Source organism: Crassostrea angulata, chromosome 6 (assembly GCF_025612915.1).
Source record: "Crassostrea angulata isolate pt1a10 chromosome 6, ASM2561291v2, whole genome shotgun sequence".
Taxonomy (NCBI): domain Eukaryota; kingdom Metazoa; phylum Mollusca; class Bivalvia; order Ostreida; family Ostreidae; genus Magallana; species Magallana angulata.
In genome coordinates, this window is record NC_069116.1 from 16,371,270 (window position 1) to 16,389,111 (window position 17,842).

At 32.5% G+C, this 17,842-nt stretch overlaps 1 protein-coding gene across 5 annotated transcripts in view; it reads right to left on the reverse strand.

Moving 5' to 3' along the window:
- The window catches only part of LOC128187076 (huntingtin-interacting protein 1-like), a 36,876-nt gene extending 20,517 nt beyond the window's left edge, over positions 1 to 16,359 (reverse strand). For 2 of the 5 annotated variants that reach the window (XM_052857170.1, XM_052857168.1), the window contains exons 1-24: positions 16,153 to 16,358; positions 13,975 to 14,038; positions 12,507 to 12,649; positions 10,873 to 10,929; positions 10,678 to 10,758; positions 10,075 to 10,151; positions 9,717 to 9,731; positions 8,187 to 8,248; positions 7,703 to 7,843; positions 7,355 to 7,412; positions 7,069 to 7,144; positions 6,683 to 6,811; positions 6,130 to 6,185; positions 5,962 to 6,034; positions 5,762 to 5,854; positions 5,367 to 5,445; positions 5,025 to 5,113; positions 4,593 to 4,661; positions 3,732 to 3,869; positions 1,802 to 2,044; positions 1,341 to 1,503; positions 990 to 1,079; positions 807 to 893; positions 483 to 590 (exon numbers count right to left, since the gene is read on the reverse strand). In XM_052857170.1, coding sequence (XP_052713130.1) covers positions 483 to 590; positions 807 to 893; positions 990 to 1,079; positions 1,341 to 1,503; positions 1,802 to 2,044; positions 3,732 to 3,869; positions 4,593 to 4,661; positions 5,025 to 5,113; positions 5,367 to 5,445; positions 5,762 to 5,854; positions 5,962 to 6,034; positions 6,130 to 6,185; positions 6,683 to 6,811; positions 7,069 to 7,144; positions 7,355 to 7,412; positions 7,703 to 7,843; positions 8,187 to 8,248; positions 9,717 to 9,731; positions 10,075 to 10,151; positions 10,678 to 10,758; positions 10,873 to 10,929; positions 12,507 to 12,649; positions 13,975 to 14,038; positions 16,153 to 16,242 — 2,281 coding nt within the window. In that variant the 5' untranslated portion in view covers positions 16,243 to 16,358. Of the gene's footprint in view, positions 1 to 482; positions 591 to 806; positions 894 to 989; positions 1,080 to 1,340; positions 1,504 to 1,801; positions 2,045 to 2,636; positions 2,676 to 3,731; positions 3,870 to 4,592; positions 4,662 to 5,024; positions 5,114 to 5,366; positions 5,446 to 5,761; positions 5,855 to 5,961; positions 6,035 to 6,129; positions 6,186 to 6,682; positions 6,812 to 7,068; positions 7,145 to 7,354; positions 7,413 to 7,702; positions 7,844 to 8,186; positions 8,249 to 9,086; positions 9,126 to 9,716; positions 9,732 to 10,074; positions 10,152 to 10,677; positions 10,759 to 10,872; positions 10,930 to 12,506; positions 12,650 to 13,974; positions 14,039 to 16,152 lie in introns of those variants that run through there. The other 3 variants (XM_052857171.1, XM_052857169.1, XM_052857173.1) reach the window with 3 other exon arrangements.
- Positions 16,360 to 17,842: the final 1,483 nt, after the last annotated feature.

Consider the following 17,842-nt stretch of genomic DNA (forward strand, 5'->3'; position numbering starts at 1 on the left):
ACTTAAACAAAGATTTGTCTGTTGCCTACTGGTACTTTTAAAGTTCATTCTCTCTTGTTTATACCAGCATTTTTTCTAACAATACTGAATTTACGTAATTAAAACAAAATGATTTTAAAAAAGTCACTGTATACAAGGTTATTTTTGCCCCATGTTATTTTTCACTCTTCTTCATTTGCAAATGGTTTCGACCCATTTTGAATTCACCCAGACAAATTCATGTTAAACTTTAAAGAGAGATATTTGAGGCAATGGAATTTGCCCAATCTTAAATCTGCCTGCTTACAACCAGGGCTGAAGGGGCGAAAATAAAACAGGGGCGAACAATTTTCTGTTTACAAAATATTGGTGTTTCATTATGATTCTATCAAACAAATAAGTTTGTCTCCAGTCTGTGAAGTGCTTCATTCTTTACAATCATAAAACACAGTAATGCAGCTGTATAATATGGGAGTTATTTCACAAAACAGTTAAGGTCTCACCTTCGGCTGCCTCCAGTTGGGCGGAGTGGGAGGTAGCTATGCCGTGGATCACACAGTCACCCATGTGGTGGCTGAAGCTGGTTATCGTTTTCAGCAGAGATTCCAGATCTGATATTAATAACAATGAAACTATTTCTATTGCCTGATTTACAAAATATGCATTATATAAAAACTGACTACAAAAAACAAAAGTATGCAGAAGACCAATCATATGAATATTTTCTTAATAGTTACCATCCAAGGTTTGATTAAATAGAATACAAGTAGTGTAGCAGTATGTGTTCTTGCAATGACTAATGTTTATATTAGATTATTGGCCTGTACCTGTTTGGTTCTGTGAGTACTCGGTCTGAGAAGTGTTGAGATTCTCCAATGCAGAAAGGACAGGTTCTGCTCTCAGTAACAGAAATTCTGGAGAGATAGGACAAACGTTACTGTACACATTGGTGTTTTTGACAAATTTAACTATTTTTCTATAATACTTGCATAATTAATTTAAATCTTTACCTGCTGTACATTTGACAGGAATATGCGTTGGGTTTTCAACTTGTTGCATGGCATCATTTATGAATTGTCTCCCTTCTTTCACAGCACTTGCTATTCATTACAGATAAATTAAACATTATTACTATATAAGCCATCAAATCTTTTTTCAACCATGAAATACTGGTGAAATCTACAGATATTTTTCATAACAAATCACATCACTGTCATAATCTGTGATAGTATATGAATATTGAGGAGCCTTTTTAATGTTAGCCAATATTTGTAGGATATCATGTATATATATGCAGGAAAGTGAGTCAATGAGCCACCACTAACAATTCTAATCCCACATTATACACAGTGCCACCTTACCAATGAGGTCCCTATGAAGCTGAGCAAGGTCCTCTCTCTGCCTCTTCTCACTGGCCTCTTTATCACTGTCCAGCTGGCTGAGGCGACTTTGTAGGTCCTCAATTTCTTTCTTAAACTGCTCCTCTTTGGCAGCTTTTTCTGATAATGCATCTTCTAGTTGACTCTAAAGTAGAATGAACATGATTATTATCATCCATGTAATAGATTTTGAACTAATACCAGGTATTTGTAATATTGTATACTGCAGTTCTGCACATTCCAGGATTAAGGATAGAAAAATGTAAAGACTTACTTAAAATATATCCTTTGCTCAATGTTTTTAATATTTTACTACAGATGAATATTAGTTGAAAAACTAAATATATTATCTACAGGTATAGACAACCATTTCTTATGACTTTAATTTCCTATAAAAATGGAGATTAGCAAATCTCCATTCATTTTTATTACAAAAAGCCAACCTTCAGGCTATCAATCTCGTTCTTCCTCCTCATCTCGGTAGTGGTCATCTCGTCCTTGAGAGAGGCGAGCTGGTCCTGGGCGTTCTTGATCTGGAGCTGTAAGGACTCTTCTGATTGGTGCTTGTCTTGCTCCAGCGCCTCGAGTCGCGCCTGTAGACTCTCGCACTCCTCCTCCGAGCCCTGCAGCTGGGACATCAGGCTCGACTTGGTCTCCTCCAGAGTCTTCACTTGGTTCTCTAGATGCTGGTCAATGATAAATGTTTAATGTACGGTTATGGTGACAGAAAATTTTTTTGAGGGCTGAATTTTACAAATCATAAACATACGACTTATGACCATCTTAATAAATACCTATTATTCATCAGCTACTAAATGTTAAACATTAACTCTATCAAAATGTACATAAAATGGAAGAAAGTTTTTGTAAAAATTTTGCCCATCAAGGATCATTTCATGAGACAGAAAAAATTTAAGACTCTTTCCAAATTATTTCAGTCCCTATATGTTCACTTTGACAATGTTAAAAATTTGCTGTCATATTTTATAACCAGTATACGTGATTACTTTATAATTAAATGAGTGATACATGTACTGAAAAAAATTATCATATAGTTACATATATATGTGATATTGGAAAAAAGTTGACTCAGCCTTTAGAACTGAAGACTAAAAAAACAATCTAACAACTTAGGGATGGATAACTGAAAGGATAAAATGTAACTGAACAGTAACGCTTTTCAATTATAAAATTTATAATCTAATTTTAAACATTATGACAGTTTAAGAATATGAACACTTAACCGACATCACCTTTTATTTACTTATTGACACTCACCTGAATATGCATTTGGTCAGAAGCCAGTGTTGGTAAGCTCTGTAGAAGACATGGCACTATCATAGTTAGCTTGGGTTTCTTTATTGCTATACTTACACAGGTATAAATCTACAAACCTTTCTACCATGCACACACAAGTCAGGGTACATGCTATTGTACAGATCATGCTGTATGATGCACACTTACCTTCAGATTTTCTCAAGGTTCTTGATCATTTTGTTTAACTGTGTGTCAGTGTGACTTTCAGATTTAAATTGAAAAACCTGCATCTATGGCTTACCAGACTTGTCATTAGAACTGGGTGTAGATATATTTTTGTCTGCCCCTTGTTTTATTCAGTCTTATTACAGAATGTTCATCTAGACACTACATTTGAAATGCATATACAAGTCACAAGTGTGTGTCTAATTCAAAGCATGTTAAAGCAGTTCATAGGGAACCTTTACTTATCTATTTCCTAATCAGAAAACTTGTCTACATTTGATATACTTGGCTACTATCAGAAGTTGTATTAGCTGTCTTGATTATCAAGCAGCTTGTTGTTTTAGCTGTTGTTTCAGCAAGATGTAAGATTTACAAACATACCTCTTGATTGCTGAGCAGCTCAGTGTTCAGAGTTGCCTCAACAAGCAGTAAAGCTACAACCATACCTCAGTGTTTTGAGATGACTTATACACTAGCAGTAAGGTCTATACATCACTGTGTGATTTCACATTTTACTGTTGTAAAACTCATGTTTTTTAATTAGCTTGTTTGATGAACAACTCAGTGTTTTGAGCTGTCAAGTCAACAAGCTTTAAGGTCTAGAAACATACCTCTAATTTGTTGAGCAGATTGGTGTTTTTATCAGCTGCCTCAGTGAGCTGTGAGGTCTTCTAACATAACTTTAAATTTTGTTGAGCAGCTTGGTGATTTCAACAGCTGCCTTAGCAAGCTGTGAGGTCTGCTAATATATCTCTTGTTTTGTTGAGTAACTCAAGTGTTTTGAGCTGTTGCTTCAATAAGCTGTAAGGTCTACTAACAAACCTCTCATTTATTGAGCAGCTCTGTGTTTTGAGCTGTCGCCTCAGCGAGCTGTAAGGTCCACAAACATACCTCTCGTTTATTGAGCAGCTCAGTGTTTTGAGCTGTCGCCTCAGCGAGCTGTGATGTGACTTGATCAGCACTCTGTTGAAGACTTTCTTGTATCACTTTCCTCTCATTCTCAAGTCGTTCCATCTGGGATTTGGACTCCTAATGTGTTAACATGCAAAAACAGGATAGCATGCTAATTTAGGGTTTTGATATTAGTTTTAAATCATTCTTCATAACAAGGATTTCGTATAAATAAAATTGTGCTATGGTTAACATATGTTAGACAGACGAAACCAACTTTTATTCATGTGAAAAAGATATTAGGGATGTTTGCAATATTAGCATCTCAGTTGTACCGTTAAATATCAAATACAGCAACCACTATATGTGTACATAAATGCATTACAAATACATGTAAATGTAATGAAGTTACAACTATTTTTTTCCATCCAAATCAATCTCTCTTATGGTAAGTACATATGTATATTTAAATTGAAACTTTTGATAAAGAAGCAGCAGCAAATAAAAGTTGGTTTATAGTATATTATGGGGATTTAAGGAGATATGTGTATATGTGCTCTAAATTTCAAATTGGTCAGCAAAAATTTTCATTCAATCAACATTTACTTCAATCATAAACATTCGACAAAGCAAAAATCAACAAATACTTATGGGCAAATAACATATATTCTACATATCAAAATTTCTTTCATGAATAAACTTTTCTCTTAACATTTCATCCATATTTCCTTAAAATACCTATCTGATGTGGGTGAACTGAAAGCATCATTTCATAATCTGTTCTCAAGAATAGTAAAATAATATATAAATAATTGAAGAAATCTTTTAATCTTCTTGTGTTGTCTGAGATAAAGCACTGACCTGAATGGACTGTTCTCGTTCTTGGACAAGTCGCTTTTCCGCCTCCAACTTTTTGGTAGTGTCTGCATTCTACATTATTTGGTACATGATACATATACAGAACTTCTACATTTGCAGTTCTTTTATTTTAAATTTTATAATAGGTAAACAGGTGGAAAACTATTAAATAAATCCAAATCATAAACAAAGAACCTATAAATTTCTAGCTGAATTTCAGACATATTTAATATTCGATATTTCTTTGACAAAAGAACAAGCATTACACTGCCCTTGACTGGTTGCCTGACCTTTATTTTGGATATATGACGCAGGTTCATGCATTATCGTGACTTGACAAAAGTGTTTCAATATCAAATATGCGTACATTACGTAGTACAGTCAAAGTTTCCTGCATCAGATGCTGCTTATACATGTACTGCGAATGACATTTACCTTCCTTATGAGGGCCACATGTTCCTCTCTAAGTTTATTGTAAATTTCTTTCATTTTTTTAAATTTTTCCTCATTAGCCTTTGCATGCTCTGCAAGTAAACATACACATATTTACAAAAAAAATTGGACAATTATTTTTATGAATTTGTGTTTAAACAGGGGTAAATATCTTTATGTGTGTGAAATAAATGAAATCATTTATTACATGTACTGTTAATATAACTGGACATTAAATTAATTATTACAAGAAGAAAAACAAATAGAAAAATTTATCAGCAAAGCTTTATATAAATTTTATCAAACATTCCTTGTGTATGACTTAGCCACAGATGAATGACTTACTCTCAGCCTCTGCCAATTTGGCTACCGCACCAGCGTTGGCTGTTGCTTCTTCAAGTCTTTTCTTGGTGCTTTCATTCTCCTAAAAAAAATAACCATGAAAAGTTCAAAATTCACAAAATACAAAGAAATCATAGGTTGAGATTTGGAAAAGTTCCTTTTGGTCCAGTAATCAATTAAACTAGTCTTCTTAACTGACAACTCCTTTTCAACTTTTTGTAGATTTTGAAAAATTAAACCATGCGATGAAATTCTCACTGTATACAGATATTAAGCACATACAGAGCATGAATGTATTTCAAGTAAGCAAATAGTAAAAAAATGCATTGTTAATAATATGAACAGTATTTAATCAACATCTTTATAAGTAAGTTCATGTTCTTTGTAAAACTATTAACCTTTAATGCCTTATCTGCTGAGAGTCTAAGCTCGGAGAGGATTTTTTCTAGTTTGGCAATTTCTTCCCTCTGGGCTGAAATTATTCTCTGGTCCTGAAGAAGAACAACACAACAGTATATTAAATTTTGTCCCAATCAACAATATACATGTATGTCCTCTCTTAACTCTTCATCTTAAATTCTAGAAAGAAAAATTTCACCTCAAATTTGATCCTTTCTATCTCAGACTTCAGGAATTGTATTTCTCTCTGCAGACGTTCAATAAGCATGTCTCTGAAAGAAGAATTACATTGTAGATGTTAGAAACATCTTCAGACTGGAGTTTTAGTTTCAGACATTTAATACCATGCTCATGCTTATATGTGTACCTCTCATCAGGTTCAGGCGGACCAAAACCATTCCCAAATGCAGCATCAAATTTGTCCTAAAACACATAAAAGCATATGTGATAGAATTTTGTTTTGAAAATTTATCTTATCTTTTTTTTGATTATTTGACTTCTGTTGAACATACAGTACCACCAGAGAACCTTGACCAGAATCATAGACAACTGAATACAAGTTTCAATATTGTATGCTTTATAAAGGTTGTTTTTTAAAATTGCCAAAATGAATATATTTTTAGTTTCACCTGAAAAAAATTAGTAGAACACAATGGAGAATTTCTGATACCAGTACATGATTTGTTGTTTCTTACTGATGCCTTAATCATTATAAAAGACCCGAATCAAAATTTCTAAATTTGAAACCCAATCAGAGTACTCCTGAAAAATTGTGTTGATAAGATCTTTTAGGTCAGATTATACAATGAAAGGTCATTATGAGAACCAGAAACAATATGTTTATTCATATTGGCCACCTCAAAATGGTCAAATAATCTAAGCATTTAGCTGTCAAGTTGTAGACAGTAAGTACTACAGACCTCTGAGGTGTCTATCAGATCCACGACACTGTCGGTGTCCGGTTCATTTTCTGGTTCTGGTTCAGGGACTACTGCTTCTGGTTTGACATGCTTACTGAAGTCTGATGCTATCAGAAAGTTTGGAGGCTCCTTAGAAAAGCAAGTAAAAAATATTGAATGATCTACATTTATTAGATGTACACAGTAACTTTCTCCTCCTACATAAATATCATGATAGCATGCAACCTAGCATGAATATCTTTTAATTCAAATGATATTATCTACATTTGAATGAAGATCAAACAGGCACATTATTTTTATAACAAGTATAGTAAGTATGAGAAATTATTGATCAGTGTTAGATGACCATTTACATGTATAAAGTTAAATCTGAATGTGCTACTTACGTCAGGTAGGTATGGGACTTGGACTAGGTGCTTGAAATATTGTAAATTACTACTACTAAGATAAAACTGCTTTAATCTGAAACAAACAGGGGGAAAATTGTGAGTATAAACTAATCAGCACAATCATGAAGAAAAGGCTAGCTCACACACACTAAAATCTGCATTCACTTCTTTTTCATTATATATTTTCATTTAAAAATGTCTATAGAAGATTCCTTTGCAGGTATTAGATTTTAATTAGACTACTCCTACTGAAAAGTGTCCTGATAAGCAGGGTGGTACTTACTTCTTGTATGCCGTTACGAATCTATCTCTGTGACCAGACAAAGTATCTGGGGGGAGACCTGATATAGAAACAAGTTAAAACATCAGAGTGCATGTACAACAATATTTGCAAATAATGAAGTCAAGGGTATGTGAATTCTTAGTTTCATTTTTACCAAAATTCTTTACATCCTTATAAGAAAGTGTGAGAGATGGGGTAATAAAATAAAGATGACTCTGTGACTTCCTTATAACCAAAATTTCTTTTTTATCAGAGTTCCTTCAAACCAAGATTTACTGTTAAAGCTGTCTGAAAGGATTACCAAGGTATACATGTATATAAGGAAAGAAAATAATCATCAATACGTACTAGAATGTAACCTGAAGAGAGACTTGACGATGTAGTCATAGAGCTGGCAGGAGTCCTGTATACACAGAATCAGGGGGGCCAGGCGGCACTGACCGGAGCTAGTCATGGAGTTGGATCGAGACATGTCCAGGGAGCTGAAGACTACAAAACACACAAACCACATCACTCACAAACAAATTCATCCAAATACTGAAGATTCCTTACTTTATATTTTGATATTTGGTTTATATTTTATTTCATTGTTTTGTATAAATCACGAAAATCTAAAATCACGAACACTGAACTTTTGTGATATTTTTCTGATAATTTATAATTGTTGGAACAACAAGAGTTTAAGGTTAGTGAGATATGCTTCTTGTGATCTTACAGAAACGTGTGCTTATACTTCTTTATTAGGAATCTACAGTTGTGCAAGTGCAAGTATTAAACAACTTTCTGATTCTGTATATTTAAGATGGCTGGGACTTGCGAGCTTGCTTCTTACCTGACTGTTGCAGGGTCAGGATTTCATCCATATAGTCTAACATATCCACTGCAATCTCAAAGCTAAAACACAATGTACACTGTTATTGAAACAAAAACACAAAAACCAAACAAAAAACGTCAACTAGTATTGCATATATATATACCAAAACTCACTAATCTTTTATAAACTAGATGATTTTATGAAAACATAAATGTGAATGATGGATGCAATGCACACTTTGATAATCATTTTTAGTAACAATAAATAGAACAGATATCATCAATTTATGAAAATGGATTACTAGTACCCTCCTCCAATATAAAACATGCAAAAATAATTCCTGGAGTACCTGTAGAAATAATTGTCCAAACTTACAGATTAGTAATTGATTGAATAATTAGGCTAAGCTTTCAATGATTATATCCTTATTATAAATAGATATAAATCTTGATTTCTTGATATTAAGTTTAACTATAAAATGCATGATACTGAACAGTCAATAGTGAAAGCCTGTTACAAATATACATGTACTTGACAATTACATATGATTGGTGATTAAATGCTGCTAAATCACTTTTAGCTGGTCAGAGTATTGAATTTTTGTCTTCTTGTATAATAAGAAATATATACTTCCAATAATTTTAGTATTTTACTTAAACAAAACATCTTGGTATACAGTAAAACATGGCTATAACGAAGCACCAGGGATGAGTGATTTTGATTCACTATAAATGTAATATGTTATAATCAATAAGTTTATGATAATTAGGGGCACGCCATTCTCTCCACTGTAGGCATGCATTTGTTTTAAGTGTGTCCACTTTAATTGTGTTTTACTGTATAGCTTAGTGAATGCAGAACAAGCAAAGATAAAATAAGCAAGAATTTGTAGCAATGATTGCTTCTCAATAACTTAACCTTTGACCTTGGAGATTCTTGCAGAATGGACTAGCCAAACCTGAATTTTGATTAGCAAATGTCTCCTCTACATATCAATGAAAATAAAAATGAAGGTTTACACTGCAGAGATTGGTTAATTCAAACACTCAAAAAATAAACCTTAATAATGTACATATAAACAATACTAGATAGCTCTGTCTATAATTAATAATTACCCCTGCAGGGTATTTTCAGAGAAAGATACTTTGTTGATGATGCGATCTTCACCCTGGTCATTTGACCTTAGATCCAGTCATGATGTTCTTTAGAAAATTTAAAGATAAGGACCAGCACAAAATGAAAAAAAAAAAAAAACACCAGACAAACATGATTGCTCCTAACCCCCCCCCCCCCCCACCTCAATGCTTTAATGTTTTTTTTTTTAAATAATAGTGGTACATGTATACATATATTTACAATTTAATTACAGTGTTAGATCTTAAAATGATCTTAAAATGATCAGTATGATAGGATATACGTAATATTTCTGGTTTCATTTGATCACAAATAGTTCAATTTTTTTATCATTCTGATTAACACAATCTCTGTTAATGAATAAACTCCACAGATAAACAGTAACTATCCAACACCATTTCCTCACAAACTTGCCTATAGGTTGCATCACTGCATCAAGAAAAAAAAAATTCTCTATAATAAACAATTGCATCCAGAACATATTCATTACATACATACATTTAAGTTCTTAATAGTGAACTAATGTACAACATGCTATCAACAAAAACAAATACTTATACTAATAATTGTTAAGAACATTCATTGGATTAGTTCTTCCCCAAACCCTCGAGTAATACAGGTTTTTGATAATATGAGGTGTCCCCTTTTGTTCATCACAACCGTTAGTATACCAAACCCATTTAATGCACTATTTTTGTGCTGCACTAGCCGTCTTTGTCTGCTTTGCCTGGTTTTCCCTGAATAAAGAAAGGGATCAATCAAATCTACTCACTAATTGTTTACATCCGATCCACAGATCTTGGCAAACTGATCGTCAGACATCTTCAAGTTCCCTGGAATCTCCATGTTCTAAAAATAAACATTATGCAATTTATTAGCTTTTTTTATCAATATTCAAGACAATCAATGACCTAATTAATCATTCCTGCTCCAATTTACAACCTAGTCTTAAACCCTTCTATAAAAATCCAATTATGAATACAAATTCGATGAGTGATTAGTATCAAATCTAATGACATAATGTACATCTCAAAAACTTGACTAGGACAATTTTTTTTATGCTGGAGAAAAAAACTTGCATAATTTAGAAAAGGGAGAGAACAGAGTCATGACAACTGCCATTTTACTGTAATTAGCAAGACCCCCATCTGCCGTTACCTCTATGTGCCTCTCCACTCCCATGAAATTCTGTACAACAGATTGATTTTAATTGTCTGAACTGCGTAATATTGGTTACCACTTAATTGATTAAGATTATGCAACGTGGCAAAAAAGCTATGCAACATGAGATTCTCTACTTCCCGTGAAGTAAAATGGCTGCTTTATTCATCAACATGTGACAAGTTTCTGAAATCCGTATTTTATTATCTCTTACTTTTTTGTGAAATCGCAGCTTCTGAATCAGTAGGCGGCAGTAATTCTCTATCAATTTCCCATAGCCTTCTCTCAAATGACCCTGAAAATAGAATGCATAAACAAATGCACAAATGTTGTTCATCATTTAAAACATTGTACATGTATTCATATGTTTAAAAAATATTCTGTCCTTGTGAAATGAATAAATAAATACCCATAGTTTTCCCAAGTCATTGAGGTGGCTGCAATATTTGTAGGAATCCACAATACTCTGAAAGGATTCCAATAACAAAGACATTAATTAATGTTAAAACATTTACCATGTAGTGTTGTACGTGCAATAGTTACAGATTTAAATACCCTCATCTCAGAACATTGGTTTTTTAATTCTTACAACAAAAAAAACAAACAAATCCATATCCTAAAGCTCCTTTTAATGTAAATGGATGAAACTGTAGCTCTACGATCCTTCAACCAATTTCCGGTAGAGGTATAGTTCTGCTATGTGCCAAACTATTCTTGCATGGTAAATATGCTTTACATGATAGAATGAGGTAAAAATGCTTTGTTTTTTTTCCACATTAATAATACAAATTACTCCCTCCTAGTACCGTAAATTATATATAGATAACCCACAGTACTACTAAAACATTAAAATGAATATTTTAGCAGGGTAAAATTCTGCTTAATCTATATAAGCAGTAACATTAGCATTTGCATTTGAGTTACTTTCATAAAAATATTTTATCATTAGATAGAAGAAATAACAAATCATTCTGATGTAAATTGGATTATGTAGATTTCAACCCTGTCACTGTCTAAAGTGCTATAACTCCAAATCAGTTGGCTCAAGAAATAGAGGAGAAAATACTCGATGGGTGAAAATATTACTTTGTATTGTAGCATCTAAAGAAAGATTTCCCATAACAGACACACTGTAAAAAAGTTTTCATTAAAGATATTCAGCGCATTATTGATTTTTTAAAATTATTTTATCAAATGTAATTTTACTGATAGCAATGCTAAATGGAAACACAGCTGCAATCTCATATTTTACATTGTTCTTGCAAGTCTGTCAATTATTTATGGACATATATTTGTAACCTACACACGCAGTTGTTTAAAACATTGAAACGTGAATGTTCAACACTTATATAAGTGAAGTGTTGCTATTTTATTAGTTTCCTGCATGGGAACAAGTGTCTTTGAGCTAACATACATTGCAGACTTGTCATTAAACTCCAACAGAATTTTATTGGAAAAGGAATATGTCCATGATGATGCTATATTAAAAATCCATTCATGATGGTTAAATAAACAAGTTTAATCAATGGTCTAAATTAAAACTCATCAAAATGTGCTAATAGTAAATCTGTTTGTCACTAAAAGACAGAAAAAATCTTCCAAGCAACACATACATGGCATAGTACTGCAACTATTACATTTCCCATCTCCCCCCCCCCCCCTTCGTTCTACAAAATCCTTTGTTGAGGTGTACAACATGCAAAACATTTCACATTTTTGGTTGGCTACCTTGCTGATTTTAACATGTCATAGTTTCTCTGCTAGCTAGATATCCAAGAAAACTTTAAAAAAATTAAATTAAATGTTTTTTTTGTTCACTGCTGGGATATACATAATTGGGCAGCATGGAATTTTATGTTTCTAGTTTCTGTTCTTCTTCACTTAAAGATGCTTCAACTATCCATTCAGAAGTTTCAGAAAAGAAAGTTTTCTATGTTTTCAGATTACCTACAGGCAACAGATGGGGAGTATATCATAGCAATACGTCACCTGAGTGACTCAGGTGTACGCCTAGGAAAGGTGTCATAAAGATGCATCACTCACATGAGGGTGTCCTTCCCGTAGAATCTTATGCAGCACATGGCAGAACTTCCAGCACACTATGGGGTTCCCCTGGACAGGCAGTCTGTTAGCGATGTGCCAGAACATACCTGCTCCATTGTCTGTGAATGTTCCCAAAATTGTAACTGTCATAGGTTAAGGAATAGTTTTGATTCATACATTCAAAGGAAAATGAGAATGTTAAATGCAATGATGATGATGGTGATGATGATACCAGTATTTGAAGAAAAAGAAGTGATTTTTCCAACTCTAAATTATGTTAACCTAGTCTATAAAACTTTGGAAAACTTTGATGATACATCAAAGAACCTAATACAACCTCTAGCCAATGTTTATTCACTTAATATGCACTACGGGCACTTCAAAGAGCAGTAAAAGTGTAGCACTGAAACAGATTCATTTATAAATGTATGCAATGCACTCTGAAGAACTAAAATAACCCAGCTCTGTTGCACTCTACCTTTAAGAGAGAGAGAGAGAGAGAGAGAGAGATGGGAAATTTGTTGTCAGTTGGTAGATCTAATATATCCTTATTAAAGGACATTTCAATGTTTAATCCTACATGACATTCTGCTTATCGTGATGCTTTTAACCCCGTAAGAACACTAGTTCAAAAAAATTTTGACAAATTATATTGTGCAATAAAGAAATCTTCCTCATCCTATTTGCTGACAATCTTATGTTTTGTCGCCACCATATTCATAATCAATGTCATTAACTATGTTTACCACATTATCTTTTATGACTCATACCTAATACTGGGTCACAAATTTGACCCTGGGGTCATAGCTCGTACATTGCATGTGCTGATGGCAATCAATGATCTTCAGAAACACACTTTCAGATAACTTTCCACCTTTCATAATATTATCCCATATGCCATATGCTAGACACTGGTTCCTATGTTTAAATTTACAATCAAACCTACCTCTCAATCAACAGAGCAAATTAATTGTTCGCTTTTCCCACATTACTAAACACTGACTCATAAACTACAATTTCATGTTTGTGTGGATTCATACAATAGAGTATATTTTGATTTTGATTTTACAAAAAAAAATAAAAATGTTAGCTTTGATATTAAAAGTCTTATTCTCTGCCAGTCTTATTTTCCCTGGCCTGATAACCCATTAACTTTTTAAAGTAGCATCCATATATGTAAACGAAACACCAATCTATAACAGCATATGCATTACTCCTGATCAAAGTCTTTTATCTGTAACTGAAAGAAAGTAGTAAAGTAGCCCATAGATTAAAAACTCTATTTTTGGAAAGTGGGGTAGCTAGGGTCTTGGTGGTATTTAAAAATGAACAATTAAAAATATACCTTTGAACAGAAATGTCTTGTGCAATATGAAGGGATCTACTGGCAGCTTTTTCCATGAATTATATACTTATAATGACGTGAACCATGTTGTTGTAATTATAAATGACATTATTTTAAGGATACTTCGCACATGTTTCTCTTTGACTGGTGTTTCTTGGTTGTTGATAGCTTTATTAATGGCAACAGTCTGTAGAAAAAAAAGATCTCAAAGTTGTTAAATAATCAGAATTCACCAAACTTCTTTACAACTTTAAATGCACATTTAATTTCATTTCTGTTGAGTCAGAACATGCAAACATATAAGATGTGTACAATTTTGTTAATTAATATTATAACAATAATCAAACATAAGAAGCAGCCTAATGTAACATCTATATACAGCATTATGTCTTGTAGTTAAGAGAGTTTCATAGTTAAGCGAGAACATCAAATGAATATTTTGATTATGCAAAAACATTAACGGTACTTCATATACATTATAAAAATCTCTTTGAGGATTTGTAGAAAAAACAGCCTGTTTTTTAGCAGTAGTAGGTTTTCAGATTCCATTTTTTTTTTTTCGATTATCAAGGACATTGTAAACACTGGTTAAAAAATCAATGTTGAGATGTATAGCGATGACTGATGATAAATACAGGAGACATAATGAAATGAATACCATGAAATGTACAGACAACAGATGCATTATTTAATCCATCTGATGGAATGTCTATTTCACTTCTGACATTTAAGCATTACATGAGGCTATGAGATATTATCACCAAAGAAATCTGAATGCATGCATCTGTTTATCAAATTGGGACATTATAGCCAGAGTTTCCAAACACAACTTAATTATAAGTCACTGATAAATTCAATCTGATTTTCATAAATGGAAAATTCAAATAAGTTGATATACAATGTTTCAGTTTTCATGAAATTAGAGGTCACAAAATCTTCATGGTTGTCTGCACAGCTACTTCTAGGGGCTAAAAAAGGTTTGTACTGGATCTCTACCCAGAATCTATGCTAGGCTAGTATGAAATTACAAATACATTAACACGAAAAATTGTTAACTTTTTTTTAACTCTAATCTAAAAAATCACGAACAAGTATTCTAATCATAAACTGAAACCCTTTGTGCAAATCCTGCATTAAAATCAAGGAGTAAACTGAACCTGCAGACAAAAGCGACTTGAATTTCCCCCTTCTTTAAAAGTATTTTACAAGCATCATGAAATAATGATTTTTTAAAATTTTACTTCAACCTTCTTGCCAATCAACTCTCAGAATCTAATTAATTCCAAACATTTTGGAAATCTACTAAACATGTACAAGCATCATACATATAGATAATTAAGGATGACTTATGAAATACAAATACATTTACATACATAACTGTACGATAAAAACAACACAATTCACAGTTTGTATCATCAACAAATTCTGGAGGTTACAAACTCATCTTGCGCAACAAATGTGATAGAGATTTGTGGCATTTGTTGCGTAATACACAAAGAAGCCAAGTTTAGGACAGCCTGATGCAAGCAATTATCACTCAATCAGATAATGTGCTCTACCCAGATCACAGTCACCATTGCTATTGATTTTTTGCAGAGATGCATAATTTCAGATCATCAAACAAAATAACTTGTTGAATCTAACACCAAAACACTGTGTCATGCCTTATATTGCTGGAACATTGGGCAAATATAACTATGGCGCCCTCAATTATGAAACTGATTATTAATTTAAGGGATTATTTTCATGTTGCATGCATGAATTGATACTGAAATTTTTTTTTGTTGTATGTTCATTTGTTTCAAATGGAAGTTCATGCTTAGCAAAGTATGCAGTTTTGTCATGAATCAAATGTTGATCACATAATTACATCCTCTTTGAATGATAATTATAATAAAGTTTATGCACTTTTCTAATGTTAACTGAGTAAAACTAAACACAAGATTAATATGTGACAGTAAATTCATCGTGGGGTCGGAGTAGAGGCGCACATACTCGTAAATTTTTTTTAGAAAAGGATCATAAAATAAATTCTTATGTTAATGTTAGATACCAATATAGTTAGTTATTTTAATAAAAAAATAAGATGTACCTGTCCCATAAAAAAAATTAAATATGACATGGACACCACAAAATAAGGGTCAGTTTTGATAACGAATTGAATGAAAAACATCATTAATCATTGAATGGTGAAAAAGTGCACTCATATGATGATGAAGAATTGGTACAATCTGTGTGATCAACATAGATCAAGACGTAGAAAATATTTAACGATGGAATTATAGCACCTTGATCTCTTACCTGATTTTTCTCGAAATTTTCCCTCTCAATATCAGTTGAAGACTTTCCACGACTTCCTATTACTCTAGGGATATGGTGTTTGGTTGACATTTTCGATTTTACGTACTCCTAGGCTATGGACACATGTTGACAGACCACAAAATGTAAATAAACGTAACATAAAACTCCTGTTTATCCGGAAATCGACCCAACGACCCTCCAAAAATACTTTTTTGAATCTCGATCTCGATTAATATTTCAGAGCTATTTCCATTAGCCTATTGTAGAGTAGACGAGTTGCAATTTACGTTTGACTGAATTTCTTAAGTTATGTAAATAAAAAAAATCATTAAACTATTTACAAAATGAAAAAAATACCATAGCTTTTTCAACAAATTAAACTGTAACGTTAAATGTTACTATAAATTTACTTTAATTGAATTGCCTAAATTCTGTAAACTAACGTTAATCTCCTTGACATGCATATTCCTTACGGCGTATCTGCGTATCGACAGTCAAAATAAACATTGTATATATGAATTCATCCTTAATTACACATCACATTTTATTTTCAGACTTTTAGGGTGGTACTTTATGCCTCGAGGAAGGCTCCAAGGTGAATTGAAATGATGAAGATTTTCAAATGAAATCTTGTCAGCGAAATACCGGTAATAATGAAAATATACATATTTGGGAGTACATCCAACATCCTGTCATAATTAAAGTTTGAGTGTTTTTCTTCTCCCAGTTGGGTGGTGTGCCCCATGTCTAAATTCTAGGCATGTCCCCACCCTTCTTCTTTTCTTCACTAGTGCATTTGTTTTTAAAGATCACTGTTAAAATTAACTTAAATGACACCCACATAATAAAAAAAAAACCCAAAAAACATTATTTCAATAAAACTGTAAAAAAAAAAAAAAAAAAAAAAAAAAAGTATTCGATGCATTCATGAAATTATTTTATGAACATCTTTCAACAAGTTTCTGAAATAAAAGCATAATATATTTTTCTAAATCATTTTATCAAAAATGAAAAAAATTACGGTATCAGAAAATAATGGCCTGTTATCAGTTTTATTTCTGAGTGAATCAAGAAAAAATATCTAGATAAAAAAACATATTTTACATTTTGATGTCAGAAAAATACCTAAATAACATGTAAATGAGTACTAGTTATTTATATAGTTTAATGAATTAGTTAATTTTCCGAAATAAAAGATATTAAAAAAATGAATGCATTTTTAAAAAAAAAAAAGGGGGGGGAGGGGCTGATAAATACTTGTATTTAAAAAGGTGTCATATATATGTTAGTACAGATACAACCGACGATGCAGTTGTATACAGGGATTTGATTCGATGGTGTCCTATTTGTCCAGAAACTCCTTTACTTTGTCAATTTAGAAAACACCATCTTTTATAACAAGAGCAATGCCTAATATGTGTATGGTATTCTTTTTGTGGACAGATTTAAAGGGAATCAATATTGAATAATAGTATTTTATCACAAGTTTATTAATGGTTTATCGATAATAACCACGACCAACGACTAAAGAATAAGAATCTGCTGAAATCCACTATCAATTGATAGATTCAAGATGTAAATGTATTAATTTAAGGGGAGTATCAGGACTAAATATCTGCTGTGTGGTGACAATTCATAAAGTCATGGGGGCTTTTTAAATTGCATGAAAAGTTTGCATCAAAATCGTAAG